Genomic DNA, 26,027 nt, shown 5'->3' on the forward strand with positions numbered 1-26,027 from the left:
CTTGCCTTCAATTCTTTCTTTTAATAAATCTTTTTTTTGAAGACTTATGCCTCACAGCATGACCCATGTATGATATTTTAATCCTTTCTTTTAGAGTTACACAGTGATCAGCATTCATTTTAAAAATTTATGGAATTTACAATTGTTTCTGAAAGAATGTTTATTACTGTCATTGTAAATATAATTTAGCTTGATGTAATTTTTTTCTTTTTCTTCCCACTAGAGGTCATGCCAGTAGAATAACATGTGATCAAAGCATTGTTTTTTTTAGCTTACAATTAATAATGTAACTCAGCTTGTCTTGTATATTGATGTATGCTCCAGATGATGATCTTGATGTGAAGATCGAAACGTTGGGATAATAAAAAATTTTTTTAACACGGTTGTAAATTCCATAAATTTTTAAAATGAATGTATGATATTTTATTTTTTTGTATGCTCTTTATTAATTTTATTTTAGATCTTCAATGTTCTATATATCCACATCTCAAAAACATCATTCCCTCCTCTGTCTTCTTTGTTTATTATTCATGTTTCTGCTCCCTAGAGAAAAGTAAACCATAAAGCATTTAATCATTCTTAATCCAGTAGTTAAAGATTGATTTTGCATTTTTTATTTTTATTTTTCACCTAGAGCTTTTATGCATCTTCCATCCTCTGTAATTACATGTCCTAAATAAGTGTAACGTTTGACTTATTATTATTATTATGAGCAACTCCCTTGATGAGTCTGAGGACTCATTCAAGGGAGGCCCTAAACATCATGTCAAGAACTATCCAACATTTGTGCAGTATCTGTCTCATACTTTGCTTTGAACTCATTCACAGTCATGGTACCCACAACAGACTCTGGCAACCCATTCCACTCGTTCACTACTCTCCAAGCAAATAACCTTGTTCTAAGACCCTTGCTAACTACACTCTACTCAGTTTCCATGGATGGCCCCCTAGTTCTCCCACCAACACACCTGTTCTGAAAAATTTCCTCTGAATTAATCTTGTAAAAACCCTTTAGTAATTTGTATGTCTCAATCATATCACCCCTTTTTCACCTATCAACTACTTTCTGTACACCACAAATCTTCAACCTGTTCTCGTAAGGTTCATTCCATTGATCTGCTACCATCTTGGCAGAAGGTTTCTGGATCCTCTCCACCTCCTTTTCATCACCAAGAAACCCTGGTGCCCAGATCTGCATGCAGTGTTCTTCTATGGTTTCTACTTTGATTTTTAACTTTGGTGTGTGTGTGTGTGTTTATTTATTTATTTTTTGTTGTTGTTTTGTTTTTATTTTGTTTTGTTTAATATTGTGAACAGTTTTGGAATTTGATTTTTTTTTTTTTTTTTTTTTTTTTTTATGTTTAGCCCATACACAGGATGTTGGTTGGTCAACCTATAGTACATTAGTACCATGTATGAGTAGTGGACTGGGAAAGGAGAAATTTGTTTACATTTGATTTGAATGACTAAATTGTATTCCTTGGGAAATATAGCAGGTGGGAGACTGTCACACAGTGCAGCAGTTGCAGGGATGAAGGAAGAGGAAAAGAAACTTGTTCTGTTTGTTTCTAGGTGTACTGTGAAGGGATGTTGTGCAGCAGCTGCACATGTTCCAATGAGCTTAGTACTGAGCAGAGGAATTACTGATGTTATTTCAGATGAGCATTTCCCATGGAAATCTTTGTAGAATATACATACTGCAGAGACCATACATCTATGTGAAAGTGGGGGGGGGGGAGAATGAGTAAAGTAAGGGATGGATCATTGATAGTCTAATTGCTCTCCTCTGTATTGAATCGAGCATTTTGAGAGAGCTTTTAGGGCCCCACCCCATATGTGGGAGCCGTATTTAATAGCTGGGTGGAGTTATGATTTGTATAATGTTAATAGCTGTTTGGGGGTGAAGTAACGTCTTGAGCGAAAGAGAAATCCTAGTTTTTTTGAGGCTGAGGATGCAATGGTTGTGATATGTTTATGCCAGGAGAGGTTTGATGTGAGGGTGATCCCAAGAAGTGAGATCTCAAACTGTATGGAAATTTGGGTCATCTAAAAGGATACTGGGAAAAAATGGTTCTTTTTTATGGGAAATAGTATAGAACTGGGTTTTATTGGTGTTGAAATTTATGAGGTTATTCGAATCCCATTGTAGGATGGCTTGGAGATTGGAATTGAGGGTGGTGGTGGTTGATGTTCTGTAGGTTGAAGTGAGTTGTGTAGGGTAAGGCTTATGAAATGCATGCAAGGAGTGTTAGTGTGCCCCTCACCTGCAAAACTGTGCATTGGGTTGGAGGTCAATTGCAGTAGGTTATTTGATATATAGCAGGAAGAGGGTTGGTGAGAGGACAGAACCTTGTGGGACCCCAGCATCAATTGAATGGTGAGAGGACAGGGGGCCGTCCACCATCACACACAGTGTGCATCCAGACAGAAAACTGGCAATCCAACTACAGAAGTCCTAGGTCAGACCAAATGATGGTAATTTGCCTAGTAGGCCTTTATGCTAGACCCGGTCAAAGGCTTTGGAGATATCTAGTGCAACCACTTGAGATTTGCCAAACCTCTCCATAGCATTTGTCCAGAGATGGGTGACGTATGTGAGTAGATCTCCTGTTGATTGGCAGTGGCAGAAACCGTACTGGTGGTCATTTATTTGGTGAGTGTCTTCAAGATAGTATAGGAGTTGAGAATTGATGGTTTTTTTCCATTCCTTTGACAGGACTGAGGTAAGCGAGATGTGCGGTAATTGGATGGCTTTTTCACCCTTCTTGAGAATAGGCTGAATATAGGCCAATTTCCAGTTTGTCGGATAGATTCCAGTGGAGTAAGAGAATATAGATAGGTGACACAGGATAGGGGTCATTACTGGAGCACAAACTTTCAGAACAATTGGGGGCATGCCATCAGGGCCAGGAGACTTTTTTTGTGTCTAATTTGGACAGTATTTTTCTGATCTCATCCTGGCAAAAGGATATAGGGGGCATTATATGCACATGCATTTGAAGCAAAGTATGAAGCCAGAAGATTGGCTTTTTCTGTGGGTGATGATGCAGTAGAGCCATCTGGGTATGATAGGGGTGGGAATAGTGTTGGACAGAAGTTACGGCCGGTTGCTTTGGCGAGAGACCAAAAGGCTCGGCTGCCGTTTGGACAGGCTGCTAGTGTCCTGCTTTTTGCTCTTTCGAACTCTGTTTTGGAAGCGTTGATTGTTTTTTTGGCTCTATTATGGGCTTCGGTCTAAGCTTTGAAGGAGGATGAGGTTCTTGATTTCAGTCAGTTGTGGTATGTCTGGTGTTTTATCTCTACAGCCTTGGCACATCTTTTGGAGAACCAGGGTTTCAATACATACATTCCACACAGATCAGAGTGCTATGTGGAATGTATGTATTGATGTAAGGCTGTATTTTTCTCTCTGTATATTTATTTGCTATATTAACTTTTGAAAGTTTCAGCATCTGCATGATGATGACTATATTTTTTCCTACTATTTTTTTTACTCCCTCCTGTTCTTCCTTTCAAAAAATTCTTCACTGTAGAGATTGAACAGAAGAGAACACACATGCATATCTCTGGCCAACATCTTTTTGTATTTGGAAAGTTTACAGTTCACTTTTTTTTTTTTATGTTTGCTGTTTGGTTCCAATAAATATATATTGGATATCAGTCTTATATCATTCCTGTCACTTATTTTCTCTATTAATGTTTCTATTAATTTCTTAGGTGAGCACTGTCAAATGCTTTGTTATAATATATAAAACAAAGGTATACTGTATATATATTCTATTTCATTTTTTTAAAGACAAACTTTATGAACTCAGAGATATACATGTTTATTTAGAGCAGGCTTTTACAAACATCCATTCCCAAGGTGTAATTTGAACTTACCCAGCCTGTTGGTTGGAGGGCGAGTATGCTATCCATTCAGTCACCGAAGCTGACTATATATAAATGTATATGATTATTATTCATGACTTAAACATATTGATTTATTAATAACTGTTTTATGAATGTAGGGTAATGTTGAATGATATGAAGAGTGATATTAATTATGATGATATATAAAAAGTTTTTAGAGATAATCATTATATGATTAATTTGTTGCTTTATTCCATTTGTGATATTTCTGTATTTTGTCAGCGATGGTATGTTTTCACTGATATTTACTCTAAACAGTTCTCACTATAGGAAACACCATTATTGCAATAGCCAAATCCCCTAACAATAATGCTGTTTTAAAGAAAACAGCAGTATTGTTATGCAGATTTGGCTTCTTGAACTTTTCTTATAATACACTATTCTTTGGTCCTTAAGAGTTTGCTATAGTGGGACTTAATTATATTATATAATTTCATTTTGAATAGTACTGAATTATTTTTATTTCTTTAGGAAGACATCAAACCAAAAGTTAAAATTTTGTACAGTATGGTGGAGGTATGTAATCATTTTAGTAAGTTTCTTAATTCATTATAAAAGTAAAAGTTACACACATGCTAAATCACGCAATGAAGATCAGTCACATAGAGAAAATCCACTCGCAGATACCAACAGATAACACCATTGTTCCAACAACAACACATCTTTCTTAGTAATTTTTTTAAATTATCGGCCTTGAGTAGGATGGCTTGCACTTTCTTCCGTTCATGTCTCTTTGCATTCTCTCTCATCCATTATTATAATTGCTGTGTTTTTATTTTGTTATTATTTTTATACAGAATATTAACACTAGTGCTAATTGTGTATTTTCAATATCTTATCAAATCACTAATTTCCTTGATTGTCCATGTGAATAAACAAAATATATCAGTAATGATAACAATTATACTACATATGAGTTCATTACTAATTAAATAATCATCTTTCTGATATCCAGTAACACAAACAATTATGCTACATTACCTCCTTAGTCCAAATGTAAATTGAAACATTAATCCTATTTATATCTATGATATAAATTGAGTTCAATATGTGTATAGTTGCATGAAGTGTTTGAGTTATAAAATTTACATTATTGCATAGAGTTTTTTTAAAAAAGTTTAGACCTATATTTGTAACTTTAGTTTTGTATATTTTTTCTAGCTGCCGAATTTCTTTTCAGAACATGGACTAATCATTAACAATGCCACGTTCAAGTGTAGCAATATGCACATGAACTTCACTTTCATGGGGAGGAAAGAGAAGAAATAAGTTTTGACTATGTTATTGTTGATAATGATATCTTGGACACTGATTCAGGATATGAGTATTTAGTGTGTATATATATAAAATGGAAAATTATCACCATTTATTTTCAAGAAGGATAAAAATGAATATCATATTAAAAAAAAATCTGTACAAATGTTTTGAAAAGAGTTATAAGGTGACCAGCTTTTGGAGGTGAACTGCAATCAAAATGACAGTTTGAAAACAAGAGCCAAACTTTGGAGTCTGTTGTAAACCCTCAGAGAAAACATTGATTCAGTAATGTGGTGAAGTTATTAGCAAGGATAGAAAAATTGGAATTTTCATACACATCCAAGAAGTTAGAGGCAGTCCTGGAAAAGATGAAAGAATATCAAAAGTTGTTTTTAGCAAATAGTTGCAGATATCCTCAAGAATGCAGAGAAAAATAAGAAATGTAACTTTCTGTGCGGAATTTGCTAAACAATTCAGGAGAAGACTGGTAGGAATATAGAATATGTGTATTACTAATGTGACAAAATATTCAATGCTATTAAAAAAAGCTTAGAAAAAAAGAAATAGAGGATTTAGATTTGGGGGGGGGGGGTATATCAGATATCACATAAAACCAGAAGATAGATATTCTAATGTTTGAATTAATTACCTTGAATTTTTACTTCAGTTATGTTAAATGTTCTATTTCACACATTGACATGACATTGTTAAAAAATATTCAGGAGGAATGCAGTGAGTCAATACATATCAATACTTGAGTTAGAAAAACATCAGAAATCTGAAATGTGGAAAGGCATCTGGAGTAGATTGCATCCAAAAGTGCTCAAATAGAGGGATAAATAAAACAATGTGAACATTACAAAGCAACAGTTTCTCTACTGTAATATTCTGAACAATGTTCCCATTGGAAAGGATCTTTTTTTTCCCTTTTTTTTTATCTACAAAATAAATATATCCATGGTATATTCTCATAATTTCTCAAGGGTCTTGAAATGAAAATCTGTTCAGAATATTATGTAACATCCCAAGGATTCTGTTGTTCCGACTAAGATTTATGATTTATATAGTGTGGTCATTATAAAATTTTTAAACTATTTCAGGTCAAACATCATTTAATCTTACTACCTTTTGACATTTGAGGTCTATGATGACATTTTCTCCCCATCCCAAGTATTGATATGTTCTCCTAATTGAAGTTTTCCTGGATATTTTCTGTTATTTGGTCATCATCATCATCATCATCATCATCATCATCAAATTCCTGCCATGTACCCTCAAGGGGTGTACAGGATATGACAGTACTACATGAAAAAATTACATCATTACTAACTTCCTATCTACAATTTTCCTCCAAATCAGTCTGTTACTTGTCAAGACTCCAACATTATCAGATCTTATATTTCTATCGTCTAAGGCACTTTGTACCGTATCAATCCACCTATATCTTGGTCTTCCTCTGGGTCGTTTTCCTGCCAACCTGGCAGAGAACACTTGTTTTGCTAATCTTTCCTCTCCCATTCTATTTAAGTGACCATACCACCTAAGATTAGCTCTGCTAACGCATTCCTGGATGCTGACAATGTCAAGTTCTTTCCTAATATCCTCATTTTTAATATGATATTGCCATTGATGCCATCTGTTCACGCCTCTAATCTTTCTCAGGACTCTCATATCTGCGGTCTCTAGTCTTTGGTCAAGTGTTTTACTTCTGACCCAGCTCTCAGATCCATAAGTTAAAATTGGTTTGAACACAGTCTTGTATACAGCTCATTTAGTGTTCCAACTAATTTCTTTCTTATTCCATATGAATTTATTCAATTGACTTCCCACGATACCAGCTTTGCTGATTCTGTTGTCTATTTCTATATTTAGTTTACCATCTTCAGTAAAAATTGTGCCTAAGTAGCTGAAATGTTTTACTTGTTCCACAGGTTCTCCATTCACAACACAGTTGACATTTTCAATGATTCTGCCTATTTTCATTGTCTTTGTCTTTTTATTGCTGACCTTCATACCATATCTATTACAACAGCTATTCAATTTAGTCAGAGAATCTTGCAGACTTGTAGCGGATTTATTTAGAAATATAACATCATCCGCATAAAGCAAAGAGCTGACATTAACATCTCCAATTTTGATATCAGGTTTAATACCACAATCCTTCATAATGTGATCCATATAGATAATGAATAACAGAGGGGATAATGTACATCCTTGTCTCACACCAGATTTAACATTAAACCATCTTCCTGTACTTCCTTCAATTCTAACTGCTGACTCACAACTCAAATAAAGACTAAGTATTGCTTGATATAATGCACCATTGACACCATATAACTGCAGCGTATTGAATAGCTTCTCTCTTGGCACCTTGTCATATGCCTTTTCCAAATCTACAAAACTTAAATACAGATCTTTGTTATATTCCCATGCTTTCTCGACTATTTGTCGTAAAGTGAAGATCTGATCCTGACAGCCTCTATTTGGCCTGAATCCAGCTTGTTCTTCACCAAGCTTTTCTTCCACAATTCTTCTCAACCATTTCTCAAGTATACTTGCATAGATCTTGCCAGGAACACTCAGTAGGGAAATACCTCTGTAATTCTCACATTCAGTTTTATTTCCCTTTTTATATATGGGTACTATGAGAGCTCTACTCCAATCATCGGGAATTCGTCCCTCTGTCCAGGCTTTCTGAACTATGCAGTGCAGCCACTGTAAGACTCTTATACCACCATACTTCAGCATTTCTGGTCGAATATCATCTACTCCTGCTGCCTTTCCACATTTCAAGCCTTTGATGGCTTTTTCTACTTCAAGTATGGATATGTATTCCTGACTGCATGCCTGGTCAGTGTTTTTTATCACTGTGCTGTCATCACTGCTTGTTTCATTTAGCAGTTTTTCAAAGTAATTACTCCATACTTCAAGGATATCTTTTTCTCCTGTTTTCATTTCACCTTTATCATCTCTAACTCCTTTTACAGCACTCTTTCCTCCATTCCTAAGCTTCTTCAACAACCTCCAGAATATTTTGCCACCTTCTTGATATTTATTTTCTATATTCTTGCCAAAGTCCTCCCATGACTTTTGTTTAGCTAGTTTTACACACTGTTTAGCTTTCTTACATTTGTCTCTGTATTCTGTAAGAGTAAAAGCTGACTTATTTGCCAGGAACTTTTGATATGCTTTCTTCTTTTCCTTCACTGCCTCTTTAACTTCCTGTGTCCACCAGGGAGTTCTGATTTTTTTATCTTTGCACACAACCTCACCACATGCCTCTCTGGCAGAATCAATCAATGTTTCCTTCAGAGTTTGCCACTGAATCTCCAAGGTTTGATTCCTGTTCTCAAACTCTTTCATTTTCTTTTCAATAATATTTCTGTATTTTAGTCTACAGTTTACATCTGAGAGCTGCTCAACTTTTATTCGCTTTAAAACTTTCTTACACGTTATTCTTTTCAATATGAAATTCAATTTTATCCTGCTCAAGACTAAATAGTGATCACTTCCAATTTCAAATCCTCTGTACACTCTGGTGTCCTGCACCAGGGAGAAAACATCACTATCAACAATAACATAGTCAATGAAACTTTTCTTATTCCTAGCCCCTTCTCTCCATGTGAATTTGTGCACATTTTTATGTTGGAACATGGTGTTAGTAATAACCAGTCCATGTCCTGAGCAGAAATCCAACAGATATTTGCCATTATTATTAGCTTTACTCTTTTCTCCAAATTTTCCCAAAACATTTTTGTATGTCTCATAATCATTTCCTACTCTACTATTTAGATCCCTGTTATTTGGTATATTACTTAATAATTTTTTTCAAAGAAATGACTAAAAGTTTCCAGAATGCATTTTTTTTTATTCATATTTTTTATATTCATATTTGCATTTATATTTTTACATCTATATATACATATTCCAATCTTTACATTTACACAATATTAATAATTTATATTACAACGACTGGAAGTTGATCTTATTGGTAAATTTAATTTCGATAAGTCTCTGTTTTGACACTGACCACTTGTCTGCATAGCTGACAGTCATAAAGTATGTGATCGACAGTCTGTTGAAGATGCGCACAAGAAATGAATGACGTGGATTCCAGGATATGGAATCTGTGTAGGTAGTGTCTTAGTTTTCCATTTCCTGTTAGTAGCATGGTAAACCTGGAGAGGTGTTTTTACAGCCAGAGTCTTCTTCTGATATTTGGCCAGAATTCGTTTGTTGTTGATCTGTTTGTTTGTTGTTTTCCATTCTTCTTCCCACAAGTTTAGGCTTCTTTCTTTCTTCTGCAAGTTTTTATAGAGGATTTTGAGTACTTTTGTAACTTGTTTCTAGCCACTTCTTTGCTGATCTGCTTTCTCTTTCCTGCTACTTCAGTATGCATGTTCACTCAACAGAACTTGATTAAACATTCCTCTAGAGTGAGATTCCAAACCAGATTTCTTGTCTGTTCTATTAACACTATATGGTTGTTTTGGTTTTTTATGCCATCTATAGTGCTTCCACTGTCACTATAAATTGTTGCTGTCTTTTGATGAGAGGTGTTGAATTCTAATTCCTGGAGATATGTAAGTGAATGAACTATAGCAAGTTGTTCTGCTCGGTTGTTGGAGCAGAGAGGATTCAGTCTAGAATAGTGTTCTTGTATAATAGACTGTCTGTTATATGCAATGAAAGAACAACCAATGTTCCCTTTGGTTTTTCTTCTGTCAGTTTATATATGGAAATCGTCATTTTCAGAGCCATCACTTTCAGTGACTTCATATATAAGAAAGAATTCTTGCATTTTCAGGCAGATCAGTGCTAGACCAGCAATAATGCAAGCTGCCTCAAAAGATATTGTCCCATATCTTTAATTATATATATATGGCTATAAGGTATTGAACTCTGTTTAGCTTTTTTTGGTTTTTCTTTGATTTTAGTGCATGTTTCCAGGAAGTTGCAGCATAAGATATCAATGGTAATATTGCTCAAGTATATATTGTTTTCAGTGCTCATTAGCCTAATCCCCACATAATCCTGACTTTGCTAGAAGATTTACTATTTGTAAGCTTTTTTCAGCAACATATGAGATGTATTTATTGAAGGTAAATTTTTCATCTATTGTTACTCTTAGTATTTTAGCTTACTGGCTGCCTTGAGAACTTCCCCATTTAGGAAGACCATTACAGGTTGTTTTGATTTTTTTACATGAGATCTGGAGCACTTTAGACTTGGTACTATTGAAGTTAACTTTCTTCTTTGTGCTTGCCCACTCTGCAATTTTAAAGAGTTCTTTGTTGGCCATTACTTCTAACTGTAAGCTGTTGTATCCCCGAATCATTATCGTCAGCAAAAGCTAGACTTTTGTTCTAGTAATGAAAGGAAGTCTTAATAGCGAGTCATACTGGATGTTCCAGAAACCTGGTCCAGAGCAGGAACCTTGTGGACAGCCTCGTTTCACTTTCATTATAGCTGTGTTTTTTTAATGTCATGGTTGCTCTTCTGTGTATAAAAATTTTTTGTAAGGTAGAGCAGGTTTTATGGGCATTTTAAATCTCTTAATTGATTGATTATGGCTGGCCACCACGCAGAATTGAAGGCTTCTTGTACAGTGAATGAAATCAGTAGTACGTTTTTTTTTTTTTTTTTTTTTTTTTTTAATGTAGACTAGCTTCTGTGAACTCTTTAACTTTCATAATTGCATCTGCTGTGCTTGATTGAGGTCTAAATGATATTGATTGCTACTTAATAGGTTTTTTGAATGGACAAAGTGCATTTTTTGGTTTATCAGAAGTTTTTCTAGTTCCTTACTGGCAATGTTTATGAGACTGATTGGCCTGTATTTGCTAATTTCTTTGAATGTTTCTTTTCCTGCTTTGATTATGAGTATAATTTTAGAGTTATTTTAAGTTAAGGGATATTACATCCCATATTGTTTCCATATTCCATATGTTCCATATTGAAGCCTTTGGCTCTTTATATAATTAGTAATTTTAGAGTGTTTCTATACTATCTTTTTGCCCTCTTTTTAGGCATTCATTGTAAACTGTTGTTATGAATTCGGGGAATTCGATAAACACTGTTAGAAGTATATCACTGGTTATTCTCTCTGCAGGAGTTTTTCTAGGATTCATTGATCTTAATACTGACTTGATTTCATTAGTTGTGAATAAGTCATTGTTAGGAGTGTCTGTCTGTTTTCATTCTTTGTAAGTTTTATGGATTTCTTCATCTGTTGATTCGTCGTCATCAGAAATAAACTTGTTTATCATATTGGTTGCAGTTTCTGCTAAGTTTTTGGTGTAGGAGTCATCTGTTTTCTTAACAGTTGATAATATAGGTGTTGCCCTATTCTTGCTGCTAATTTATATATGCATTTCCAAGGATTCAATGTGGTTGAAACAGTAGAGAATTTTTTCCATGATTCTGGAAAAGACAGTAGAGAAAATTACAAATGCTAAAATTGTTTTAGCATTTGTAATTTTGGACTGATAGCTATATTTGGCATTATAGTAGTTCTGTTTTCTGCTCTGTCTTAAATCTTGATTATTGTATGTTTTTTGATATAGTCGTCTGAGTGTGTTAACATGTTTTCTGAGGACTGTGAGTTCTTCATTCCACCAAGGTACTGATTTTCTTCCATCGATATTTAGCTTCTTGGTTGTTCTGAGTGTGTGGTTGCTTGCTGGATTTTTTCAGGCCTGATGAAAACACAGAAGTAAGATGGTTTATATCGGCTTGTGCTGATTCTCAGATAGCTAGGATCTTGTCTAAGCTGAGCTGTTGTTCACTGATCCCATTAAAGTGATGCTCTAAGATTAGGCATGAAAATTCTCTTTTTAATGTTTTACAAATATGTCTAGATATTTACAAATATTGGTTTTATTGAAGTACTTGATGTTAATGCAATGGTTTGTGTTGTTTATTCCATTTAAATTTTTGTTACTGATGATGATAAAACTTAATATGAGATTATCAGAACAGCTTTCCTCTTCCTCGCATCTCTCCATTCAGAAATTTGGGGTAAAATAGCGTTGTTTGCTATTGTCAGATCAGTGAAGCTGCTTCTTCTGGTATTTTCAAATGATAGAGTATTACAGTCATCGTTTAGTATGTCTAGGGAATTTGATGCTAAGAACTCTTCCAGATTTTTACCTCTATTATTTGTGCTCTCGCTAAACTATAAAATCGAATGGGCATTACTATCTGTTCCAGGAATTAGGCCGTGATTGATGGTAAAATCCACAATGTTGCCCATTTTTTATAAGTTGTATTTTATGTCATTGTGATAGTCTAGATACATACTTGCAGCAAAAGTTTTAATTCTTCTGTACGTAATTGTGTGTGTGTGTGTGTGTGTGTGTATCAGTGTATGCATCAGTGTCATTCATAGGTATCAAACTCTTTTGCAAACTTGCTGCCTAGACTGGTTGCAAACTCTTTACCATTTTCCTCATAATATTTGTGTAATTGAGTCTGCAGTTGAAATCTAGAATTTATTAAACTTTTGTACACACTTTTCTTTTCAGTGGGATGTTCATTCTTATCAGCTGTCTACTAATTTTTGGTCTCATATTTGAAGTTCTCCCTGTATATTTTTGGATATTTACCCTATTTGAAGACATCAGCAATAACATAATAGAACTTTCCTTTTTCATCTGTGATCTTTCCCTCCATGAATTTATGTTCATTTTTATGTTGGAGCATTGTGTTAGTAATAATTTATTATTTAGTATTCCAGGCAGAAAGTCTCAGATACTTAACCAATTATTATTATTCATGCACTGTCTAAACATTTTTCTGTTTGGAATTCATGTTTTAATCCTACAATGAGATTCTTTATCAGCCAACAGCACAAAAAATTGTACTTTCTCCTAACTCAAGTCCTCTGTGAAACCACTATGGACACATGTCTCGTTCAATTTGCCATTTTGAAATTTGCTCACATCACTGTATTCCCACCTTTCCATGACCCCTAATATCTGAATAAATAATCTTATACCTAACATCTTGAAAGGTCTCTCATTTGTTTTATTCTTCTTGGAAACACCATTATATCAGTGTATTTTTGTAATTTTTCTGTTAGCTTTTAGTTCCTTTACCTGTCTGACTAGATTCCCAAATGGAAAAATGAAAGGGAGGAGGGGGGGGCCTCTTTAACTAGGAGTTACTTGTGTTGGAATGGTATCTTATTGTGCTTGTACCATTATTGTGTATGTCTGTTGGGTGGGGGTGTTGCCAATGAAAAGCATTAGTATTGATTACTACAACTAATAGTATCCTATTAGTTATCTAACTAATATATCACTTTCATCTAATCTCATGCGAGTTCTACATATTATACCAAATCAATATTCCCATTACTGAAGAAGCACCAGAATGATATTATATATATGGAATAATATGCTAAGCTAACTATGGTGCTATCCACAGATCTTTTTAAAAATTTTTTAAAGATCATATACAGTAAACCCTCAATTTAACAGACTAATAGAGGATAAGGGGTGTCCACTAAATCGGGAATTTTTTAAAATAAAAATATCTACAACATTATACTGCAATTTTATCAATATTAGTACTGTAATAACAAAAAATTTGTTTTACGCACAATTTTTAACACAATTTTCACACTTTTGGATAAGTTAATGTTTGATGTTGAGGCTCTTGGTTTAGGTAATTAATCCTGCTTTGAAAAAACTATTACGTTTTTTTAACTTTTGAATTCTGCTGTTATTTTATAATTAACTCCCTAAAATTACGAAAATGTGTGTAATAAAACTGCCGCAGTAAGTCATGCCACACGACAAAATAACCAATTATAGTTCGATTGCTGTGATCATGTCCTAATCATTCGGCGAACATGTTTTATGAGTGGTGACTCATGTCAAAATTAAGAGGGTGTTAATTTTTGCATGTGACATATGGACCAGAAATTTCGTCCCTTAAATCGAGGTCCGTTAAATCAAGGGTTTACTGTAATTTAATTATTTTCTATATTTTGTTAGTTAAATTGACATCAGCAGGGAACAGTATACACAAGTAATGATATGTGCATTTAGGCACTGCATGAATAAGAGAAACTAATATGAAGAAATAAGGCAAGTCCTGAATGTTCCACCTGGCAACTTTGATTGGAATGATGGAGTAAGAATAAGCATTTCCCAGATTTCAGGCATGTATCTTTACATGTGTATTAGCTCCTAATTGTGCCAATTTGACTTTGGTGAAATATAGAAAATACAAATTAAATTATCCTTTCCTTCATGCTTACACAGTGATCAGAATACATTATGAAAATTATGGAAACAACTACCGTATTAGAGTAAAACTTTAGTTTAATATAAATCAAAATAAATACTCAACGTTTTGACCTTCACATTAAGGTCATCATCTGGAGTATACACATACATACAAAGAAACAAGCTGCATTATAATCTACATGGCATGCTAAAGTTACTGACCCATTGTTACAACTATTGGCTTGACCTCTGGTGGAAAAAAAAAAAAAAACTACTACATCAAAGCTTGAATCCTATTATTATTATTATTATTGTTATCTATTAGGTTACAAAATTAAATTAAGCTGGAGAGCAGCATGTTTACAAAAAGGAAAAAATTAATAAATAATAAATAAAAATGAAAGATTACTTATATAATTATACATATAAATTATAACCAACTGGTATAGATAGTGGCCCAGTAAAAGCTGAAAGATTGCTTAGAGCCCTAAAGTCAGGGTTTCCTTGAAACTAAGTGGGCTGAATGTGTGCCATCCAAATTTTTGAGATTTTTATGTGACCATTATTGTTAATATTAGGGTGGTTAATCAAAATTTCACAGGTTTCTTTAAATTTCCATTCATACCAGGTTTTGTACAATCCCTATCCGTAAAAAAAGAGCACAAATGACACATTACATTTAGCAATTTTAGTGAAGCAGGCCTCTCAGATCACACTCTTAACATCCTACACCAAATTAATTGGAAAAATACTCGCGCATTACATCATGCAAAAACCAAAGTATGAACGGAAATTTAAGGAAGCCTGTGAAATTTTGATTATTAATACCTCAACAGAATAAATATAATTTAATTTTACCCAGCATTTTATTATTCATATATAATTAATTTTACTCAGCATTTTATTATTCATTTCAACTCCTAATAATTCACTGAATTATTAGGAGTTGAAAGATAAAAATCAGTTTAGCAAGCCATTATTACTGTTACTAGTAAATGCAGTTATGGACAGTAGGAACTACCTGTTGGTATAAAGGATAATGAGATTCTTGATGACTCTTTGAGCTAATTAATAATAATAGTCACATTAAATGTGGTCAGTGCAGATTAGCACCTGATATTCACAAATAATTTTAGTGAGATAGTCAGTCTAACTAAACTTAAGTCTAACTAAATTTATCATAATGTTGTTCAAAGAGTCTTAGAACTATTGCATTTCATTTAGGACATCTGCAAGTTGTAACTTCAAGTCTTCAGTTTCAGAATGCATTTAATTGATGCATTTTAGTTTTAATTCATTCATTCAGGAAAGGGAAGAAAATGTACCCAGTTCTCATTTTAAGCAAGCATAATACTGAATCAGTTATGTCTAGAGATTAGTTGTCTACTTATATCAATCTCCAGATTCAACACCATCACACATTAAAAACTCAGCCAACTTTAAACCCAGTATAGAGAACTTTCCACTCCAACACACTGACATAATGGTCAGTTTTGATGTCTCTTCCTTATTCACAAATGTCCCACTCAAAGATACCTTAGATCTTATCTAAGCCAAATTCCGTCCCAATATCTCAGCTCTATTTCAGTTCATCATGAACTCAGGCTATTTCGTTTGGCAAGGAAAATTCTACAAACAGATAGATGGTACAGCTATGGGTTCTCCCCCCCCCCCAACTTCTTTATTATTATTTAGGCCTCCAAGAAGTCAAAAGACTCATCGCAGGATGTCCTTCCCAGGAAACACGAAGTCTATCATACCACTCCTTAAACTCATTGACCATTCTTGCTCTCACCACTCTATCAGGCAATGCATTCCACAGTTCAACCACCCTCCATGCAAAGAAACCATTCCTCACCCTCTTGCTCACAGTTTCCTTTCATAACTTCCAGGGATGGCCCCTCGACATCACTCCTTCCTGCTGTTCAACCAAAAACAACTCCCAAGTGTCAACCCTGTAACCACCGCTCAACAGTTTAAAAGTCTCAATTATATCACCTCTCCTTCTATCTACCAAACTCTGCAGTCCACATTCCCTCACCCAATCCCCATAACTAACATTGTACAGTCCTGAAACCATCTTTATTATCCACCTTTGTACCTTTTCCACAGTTAATTTATCTCCTTCAAATCCTGGGGACCAAATCTGAGAACAATAGGCTAAGTGTGGTCTGATCAGGGTCTTATGCAGTGGAACGATAACTCTTTTATCTCTGCAGGTCAGCGTCCTTCTCATTATTGCAGCAGTCCTCTGTGCTACCTTCACCACCTTTGCAATATGTCTCCTGAATTTCAGGTTTCTAGCCATCATCAACCCAAGGTCTCTTGTCTCCCCTACTTCCTTCAGTATAGTCCTCCAATAGAGTATACAGCATCCCATCGATGTGTCCCAAACCTCAAGACGTTACATTTTGCTGCGTTAAACCGACCCCCCTTCATTCATTTGCCCATCTATCTAGCTTATTCAAATCCTCTTCCAGGGCTACCACATCTGCACTATTACTAATAACCCTTCCCAGCTTCCTATCATCAGCAAAACAACTGAATATCTCCCTGTAATCTACTGACAATGTCATTGATATAAAGGTTAAACAATATAGGCCCCAGTACTGAGCCCTGTGGGACCCCACTTGTAACCTTCTGCATCCTTGAAATTGCCACACCATACACAACTCTGATACTTATCGGACAGCCAATCCTGAATCCAGTTGACCAATCTGACATCCAAACCAATGTGCTGCAACTTAAATATCAGCTTATCATGCAGCAGCCTGTTAAATGCCTTTGCTAAATCCAAGAAAATGGCAGTATATGCCTTTCCCTCATCCGCAGCTCTTGTAACTTTATTATAAAAGGCTAGCATATTACTAAAACAAGAGCTCCCTTCACAAATCCATGTTGACTCTCACAGATAACATTACCCTCATCTGCACAATGCTGTATACGGTCCCTAACTAATTTCTCCAAGATCTTAACAACTACTGATGGCACACAAACTGGCCTATAATTAGACATTTCCAGTCTGCTGCTGCCCTTATGCAGTGGCACTATCTTACCTTCCTTCCATTCCCTGGGCACCTTTCCCATAGCCAGACTCATATTAAAAAGCAAGGTTAAAGGAGCTGTCAGTTGTTTAGCACATTCTCTCAAAACCCGTGGTGAAATACAATCCAGTCTCATAGCTTTACTGACATCCAGAGTACTCAGTATTTGGAACACGCTCTCCTCCTGCACCTCTAAGCCTCGAACCTGTCCTATCCCTCTAGTATTAAATTTACTCCTTCAGGACGAAATACACCAATAAAGTGTTCATTGAACAATTCCACTGTGTCCTCTGCATCAGTCACTCTATTCCCATTTTTTTTCCACAATCATTTCTCCTCGTACTTGCCAGTATGAGGAGAAATAGCTAAAATATTCCCTAAGATTTTCTTTGGATATTTGGGCCAATTTCTTCTGATATTCCAGTTCCCTTCCTTACCATACTAGTCACTCTCCTGGCCTGTGTCTTATATTCTTCATCCATCTGCTCTGCACTTGTCTCCTTATATCTCTTACATAGCCTCTTTTTCACATGCAGTTCTTGTTTAATATTGTTTGTCATCCACTTTACACCAAATTGTGTCCTCTTTTTCACTTGTGGAATATGGCTTACTACTGCTGCTAGCAAATATTCCTTCACAATTTCCCATGCACTAATGATATCCCGGCCTTCCAATTCCTCCCTCTAAAACTACCCCAGGTTGATGTCTAAGACTATTATAATCAGTTCAACATATTTTCCCATCTCTGTGATACTCCTGCATGTCTATTTATCTTCCAAGTCAAAAACCACATGGTCACTCTCTCCAGATGGTGGGAGAGATGTCATATCAGTTATTATTAACTCTTCTGATGCTATTACCAAATCCAAAACTCTTGAACCTCTTGTTCCCTCTGTTACATGTTGTCTAAGACATTTTCCCTCAATAATTCTAGAAATTCTAGGGGTGCTTAAGGATCAAAGCTGTTTAACTGAGAGGAGACCTCCACATAGCCTTTAATGGAATGCGGAGAACCGACCAGGGGCTTCTGACCTAATGTCCAATCCTCACCTCCTCGTGGTGCACTCTGTTGGGTATCTACTTGGATACTGAACGAACGAGGATTGGCTGGCAATTTGGGACTTAACCGCCCAAATTGTATTCTTATTGGTTAAACCAAAATATAAAATGATGGTACAACATGACAAAATTTCATGCCGGCTGTGGCGTCGCCCGGTTAAACAAGGCCCCCGTTGTTTTCGCCAGGGAAACAGGGCGAACAGCAAAAAGTCAGCTACTGGAACAAATCTGAAAACAAACCCCAACTCAACATCACCAGAGTTAAAGATTGGTACTATCAACGTAAGAAGCCTGAATGGCAAAGAAATGGAGCTAGCTAAGGAATTAGATAAGTACCAGATCGACATAATAGGGGTGACTGAAACCAAATAGACCAAAACTGGTGAGATCTTTCTGAGCAATAAATACAAAATGTTATATTCAGGCAATGACAATCAAGGAAAAGGAGGAGTAGCCATTCAGCACAAAATACGAGGCTAATCTTCTTGAATGGCAGTCAGTCTCAAGTAGAGTAATGTGGGCAAATATGAGAATGGGGAACTGGACAATGAGACTTATTTGTGCCTATGGTCCCACAGAAGGTTCTACTAAAGTAGAAGTGGAGGAATTTTTTGATGCTTTAGAAAAAGCAACTGACACAATGAAAAAGGAAAAGTTGGTCCTTGTTGGGGATCTAAATAGCAGAGTAGGAAATGATTGTGAGACATACAGAAATATTTTGAGAAAATTTGGAGAAAAGAGCAAAGCTAATAATAATGGTAAATATCTGTTGGATTTCTGCTCAGGACATAGACTGGTTATTACTAACACCATGTTCCAACATAAAAATGTGCACAAATTCACATGGAGAGAAGAGGCTAGGAATAAGAAAAGTATCATTGACTATGTTATTATTGATAGTGATGTTTTCTCCCTGGTGCAGGATACCAGAGTGTACAGAGGATTTGAAATTGGAAGTGATCACTATTTAGTCTTGAGCAGGATAATATGAAATTCAATTTTGAAAAGAATAACATGTAAGAAAGTTTTAAAGCGAATAAAAGTTGAACAGCTCTCAGATGTGAACTGTAGACTAAAATACACAAAGATTATTGAAGAAAAAATGAAAGAGTTTGAGAACAGGAATCAAACCTTGGAGATTCAGTGGCAAGCCTTGAAAAAAACCCTAATTGATTCAGCCAGAGAGGCATGTGGTGAAGTTGTCTGCAAGGATAGAAAAATTAGAACTCCATGGTGGACACAGGAAGTTAAAGAGGCAGTGAAGGAAAAGAAGAAAGCATATCAAAAGTTCCTGGCAAATAAGTCAGCTTCTGCTCTTAGAGAATATAGAGACAAATACAAGAATGCTAAACACTGTGTAAAACTAGCTAAACAAAAGTCATGGGAGGACTTTGGCAAGAATATAGAAAATAAATATCAAGAAGGTAACAAAATATTCTGGGGGTTGTTGAAGAAGCTTAGAAATGGAGGAAAGAATGCTGAAAAAGGAGTTAGAGATGATAAAAGTGACATGAAAATGGGAGAAAAAGATATCCTTGAAGTATGGAGTAATTACTTTGAAAAATTGCTAAATGAAACAAGCAGTGATGACAGCACAGTGGTAAAAAACACTGACCAGGCATGCAGTCAGGAATACATATCCATACTTGAAGTAGAAAAAGCCATCAAAGGCTTGAAATGTGGAAAGGCAGCAGGAGTAGATGATATTCGACCAGAAATGCTGAAGTATGGTGGTATAAGAGTCTTACAGTGGCTGCACTGCATAGTTCAGAAAGCCTGGACAGAGGGAGGAATTCCCGATGGTTGGAGTAGAGCTCTCATACTACCCATATATAAAAAGGGAAATAAAACTGAATGTGAGAATTACAGAGGTTCCCTACTGAGTGTTCCTGGCAAGATCTATCCCAGTATACTTGAGAAACGGTTGAGAAGAATTGTGGAAGAAAAGCTCGGTGAAGAACAAGCTGAATTTAGGCCAAACAGAGGCTGTCAGGATCAGATCTTCACTTTACGACAAATAGTCGAGAAAACATGGGAATATAACAAAGATCTGTATTTAAGTTTTGTTGATTTGGAAAAGGCATATGACAAGTGCCAAGAGAGAGAAGCTATTCAATACACTACAGTTATATGGTGTCAATGGGGCATTATATCAAGCAATACTTAGTCTTTATTTGAGTTGTAAGTCAGCAGTTAGAATTGAAGGAAGTACAAGAAGATGGTTTAATGTTAAATCTGGTGTGAGACAAGGATGTACATTATCCCCTCTGTTATTCATTATCTATATGGATCACATTATGAAGGAAAGTGGTTTTAAACATGATATCAAAATTGGAGATGTTAACGTCAGCTCTTTGCTTTATGCAGATGATGTTATACTTCTAAATAAATCCGCTACAAGTCTGCAAGATTCTCTGACTAAATCGAATAACTGTTGTAATAGATATGGTATGAAGGTCAGCAATAAAAAGACAAAGACAATGAAAATAGGCAGAATCATTGAAAATGTAAGCTGTGTTGTGAATGGAGAATCTGTGGAACAAGTAAAAGATTTCAGCTACTTAGGCACGATTTTTAGTGAAGATGAGTAAATTAAATATTGAAATAGACAACAGAATCAGCAAACCTGGTATGGTGAGAAGTCAATTGAATAAATTCATATGGAATAAGAGAGAAATTAGTCAGAACACTAAATTAGCTGTATACAAGACAGTGTTCAAACCAGTTTTAACTTATCGATCTGAGAGCTGGGTCAGAAGTAAAACACTTGACCAAAGACTAGAGTCTGCAGATATGAGAGTCCTGAGAAAGATTAGAGGAGTGAACAGATGGCATCAATGGTAATATCATATTAAAAACGATGATATTAGGAAAGAACTTGAGATTGTCAGCATTCAGGAATGCGTTAGCAGAGCTAATCTCAGGTGGTATGGTCACTTAAATAGAATGGGAGAGGAAAGATTAGCAAAACAAGTGTTCTCTGCCAGGCTGGCAGGAAAACAACCCAGAGGAAGACCAAGATATAGGTGGATTTATATGGTAGTGCCTTAGACGACAGAAATATAAGATCTGATAATGTTGGAGTCTTGACAAGTAACAGACTGATTTGGAGGAAAATTGTAGATAGGAAGTTAGTAATGATATAATTTTTTCATGTGGTACTATCATATCCTGTACACCCCTTGTGGGTACATACCAGGAATTTGATGATGATTCTAGAAATTCCATTCCCTTATTGCTACATGCATCTTCCTCTCCCCAATTTATACTTCTGTAGTTAAAATCTCCCATAACAATCATTCTTCTTGCACTTGCCAAGCTCAACTGTCTAAACATCTCCTGGTCCTCACCCTCTGTGCTCCTTGGTTTGTAGCAACACCCCACTAAATATCCTTTCTCACACCATATGCTTTCAAAATAATTAGTGTCACTGCCTTCCAAAAGCCTCCACTCTTAAAGGACATAAGTCGTCACTTATCATAAGATGTACTCCACCACCATGCTTTCCCTTCCTATCCTGCCAAAAAATGCTGTAACCTTCAACTTCTATTCTTGTTATTATATCCTCTTCTGTCAACCATGTCTCAGTGATCCCAATGATCTTTGCCCAGGTTGATGCTATCAGCGCCACCAATTCCTCTCCTTTATTCCGGATACTCCTGGCATTAGTATAAAGCATAAAAATGCCACTGTTTCTATACCCAGCATTATCCCCTCTAGACTACACTGGGCTCTGCATTACCTGATGTCATCCCCCTTCTCCCAAGTACCCATTCCCACAAGAGGCCATCCCTGCTACCATCTACCCTGGGCATTCTAGTTTCCGTGCATTGACACACCGACTCGTTCAGAACAGCAATCTCTCCAGATGCCTATGTCCTTCTTCATTCAAATGCAAGCGGTCTCTTGCATACAATTCCTCTCTATCCTCAAATGCCCTCCAAGCATCCACATATTCCAATCCACTCTTCTGACACATTCTAGCTATTATATCATTCAATATTACTGCTCTTCTGCTCAGCTTGTCACTATCATACCTAGGCAACACGCACACTATCTTTCCTCTCTGTGTCTTCTTTCGTACAACCTCAAGCAAGAATCTCATATCTCTCGCTGTCCAATTTACATTACCTCTCAAGTCATTTGTTCCTACCATCACAATCATCTCATCCACCCTTTCACCTCTCTTAATTGCCATAGCCACACTTTCTATCGTTCCTCCGGGCAAACATTCCTCACGCATCCTATCTTGCACACCACGGATCATTGAGTCCCCATACATTACACCTCTTACCATCCTGTTCCTCGATTGCTCCCCCTGCATCCCTCTCTTTCTCTCTGTGTTCCTCTACTTATCTGCCTTCCTGACATCACTCTATCCTAAGCTCCTCTGTAGCGCAATTGGAAGAACAACGGTACATTGCGCCCTTCGATTGGAATAGGCCTAAGTTCAATTCTCGTCACGATGGGAGGAATCTTTATCTGGACGATTTCAATCGAAGGTGAGTTAGCCGATCTCATATGGAGGTAGCAGGGTTTTTTTCTCCCGGAAACTCGGGTTTTTCATCCCGCATACAGACAAAGCGGCCCTTCAGAACACACGCAATTTACAAACAAAAAATACTAGTTGTGGTAGTGGTGGAGATGGGTGGTAGATGGCGGTGATGGAGATGATTGTAGTAGAGGTTCGGTGTAGCGGTTGAGACAGTTGCAGGTATCCTCCCACGATGAGTCTTCAGACTCCTTGGAGGTGTCACGAATAATAATAATAATCCCTGGTTCCAGTGTTCCCTCGCATTCTTCTCATTCCCTCTCTCCTACTGTTTCCATTCTCTCCCCTTCTATCATTCCCATATCTCTCTCTCATTCCCTCTCTTCCACTGTTCCTATTTCCTCCTCTTCTATCATTCCCATAACACTCTCTCTCTCTCATTCCTTTTTTTCTGTTCCAATTCTCTCCTCTTCTATCATTCCCTTACCTTTCTCTCATTCCTTCTCTTCTACTGTTTCTATTCTCTCCTCCTCTATCATTTCCAAACCTCTCTCTCCTACTGCTTGTATTCTCTCCTCTTCTATCATTCCCAGTACTTTCTCTCACTCCTACTCTGATTCGCCTTGCATTCATCTCTTCCATTCTCCTAATCTCATCTTTCATACTTCTCATCTCGTTCACAAGACATTCCACCTCCTCTTTCAGCTTGTCTATCCATCTCTGCAGGTTAGTCACTCTTACTCTCCATTCATTTACCCAATCAACACCATCTCGAAAAACTTCAACTTCCTATCTAATAACACTCCAAGATCCCTAGTCGCATCAGTTTCTTCTAGAATAATCCCACCAATATAATATGACATTGGATATCTAATCATGCCAAGGCGCATGACTTTACATTTACTGACATCCATTTTCTGAGGCTCACAATGCCAGCCTATTCAAATCATTCTGCAAATACTGCATATCAGCAGCATCATCAGCAAATAGCTGTATGTCGGTTTTCAAATCCGTTCCCAATATTAATGTACAGGTTGAATAACAGCGGACCAAGGACTGATGCTTGTGGTACACCACCGATTACCTTAAATCTTGCAGACTTACATCTCCCTGTATACCACTTTTTGATATCTGTCAGTTAGCTATTTCTTATCCATGCTGATATTTTATAATCCAAACCCATATTCTCCAATTTATGCTACACTTTTTCATTCTGTATTCTCAAAAGCCTTAGCAAAATCCAAAAGTATCATGGTGTATTGATTCCCCTTGTCTAGTTCAATGGTAACATTATTATAGAATATGAGAAGTTGCTAAAACACAACCTTCCCTTAGTAAACCCATGCTGTTCATTGCAAAGTAGAGATTCACTGTCAACCCATTTCTGAATGCAAGCCCTAACCAATTTTTCCAGAATCTTCACTACCACTCTTGAGATACTAATTGGTGGATAGTTGGATAGATACATCAGTCTTTGCACTATCCTTGTGCAATGGAATCGCCATATATTCTTTCCATTCCTGTGGAATCTTCCCTGTTCTGAGACTCATATTAAACAGCCTGATCAAAGGAATAGCCAGTTAGGCAGAACAATCTTTTAGCACACATGCTGATATCCCATCAGTCACGATTGCTGAATTCTTATTCAGTTTGTGCATTAGCTCTAATACCTTGTCCTCGTACACCTGAGTCTTTTCATCCAGTGAAGAGGTACCAGTGAGCTCAATGTTATGTACACCAGGTTGATGGCTTTTATCAAAATGGGCACTCATTAGTTGAACAATCTCTTCTGCATCTGTAACTCTCATGGTATCTGCATTTAGAATAGTTATTCTTTCATATTCATTCTTTCTTTTACTTTCAGCATATTGATAGAATTCTTGTGGGTTGTCTTTAGTATGCAGAGCCTAGGTTCTTTTCATACTCGGACTTTTCTGTACAACAGTTATGACTATTCTAGCTGCTGCTTATAATTTCATAATGGACATCATTCTTAATCACACCTTCCATGTCATCACATCATCCTTTTTTTTCTGAATCTCTTGCTTAATCCTTTACACATCCATTTGACTTCTACCTTATTTATTCTTTAAACTCTCGGGACACATTCTGATATTGCATCATTTGAGTATTGTTTAAATGCTTCCCATGCACTGTCCGTATTCTTTCCATCCAGCAACTGATCCCATTCCACTGAACTCTGTAATCAGCTCGTAATTGGTCATAATTTCCTGCTTTGTAGTTCAGCATATAACCTTTTCTGAATGGAATTCATAAACTTAGTCACTTCCCAAGTGAGTACTGCATGATCACTCTCACCAACCGGAGGCAGAATAGTTACGTCTTTAACTGAAATGCCATCTGACACTGTATTCAAATCTAACACTCTTCCTCTAGTTCGTTCTCACATGCTGCTTGAGAAAGTTGGCCCCCCAACAGCTCAATAAATGCATTTTCATTCTTCTCATGAGATTCTTCTGCTACCCAATCAATATTTGGATAATTAAAGTCTCCCATTACGATTACTCTTTTTGCATTCATCTTTTTTTATTTGGCGATGCATTTTTTTCATCTTAAGGAAGTGACAAGTTTTAAGGTAATCCCAACAGATCAAGCGGTGCAGCAACATTGTCTGCTGTGTGCAAACTTTAAAATAAGGTCGAAGATAAGAATCTTTCGAAGCCATGGGATGAAGACAATTAAGTGGTTTCACTTAAATGAAGAGAGTGTGAGGAACCATTTTAGGTAGAGGGTGTTAGAGAGGATTTCGGATGGGCTAGAAAGTGTACAAGATTGGTGAATGCATAATTTAAAAGCAGTTCTGAGCTGTGCAGTTGAGGTGCTTGTGAAACATCTGGAAAGATTAGAGAGCAGAAGGAGGGTTGTTGGTGGAATAATGATGTACAAGAAGCAGTGATGGCTAAGAGGAAGGCAAAGCAGAAGTGGGACAAGTCAAGAGTGGAAGAGGACACAGAGAGAAAGCGAGAAGCCAAGAGAGTTGTGGCACTGGCGAAGGCCATGGTATAT

General features: G+C 36.3%; 1 protein-coding gene and 1 long non-coding RNA gene across 2 annotated transcripts in view; both read left to right on the forward strand.

Annotated features, from left to right (window-relative positions):
• Positions 1 to 4,025, forward strand: part of LOC150110173 (uncharacterized) — a 79,518-nt gene extending 75,493 nt beyond the window's left edge. Inside the window, exon 4 of the mRNA XM_090391796.1 lies at positions 4,011 to 4,025. Coding sequence (XP_090247922.1) covers positions 4,011 to 4,025 — 15 coding nt within the window. The remainder of the gene's footprint in view (positions 1 to 4,010) is intronic.
• Positions 4,026 to 4,404: 379 nt separating this feature from the next.
• LOC150110174 (uncharacterized) overlaps positions 4,405 to 26,027 on the forward strand; it is a 101,229-nt gene continuing 79,606 nt past the window's right edge. The window contains exon 1 of the long non-coding RNA XR_016548244.1: positions 4,405 to 4,428. This is a non-coding gene — a long non-coding RNA (uncharacterized LOC150110174). The remainder of the gene's footprint in view (positions 4,429 to 26,027) is intronic.

The sequence above is a fragment of the Typopeltis vanoorti genome, chromosome 1, assembly GCF_054136105.1.
Source record: "Typopeltis vanoorti isolate ZY-2024b chromosome 1, IOZ_Tvanoo_1.0, whole genome shotgun sequence".
NCBI lineage: Eukaryota > Metazoa > Arthropoda > Arachnida > Uropygi > Thelyphonidae > Typopeltis > Typopeltis vanoorti.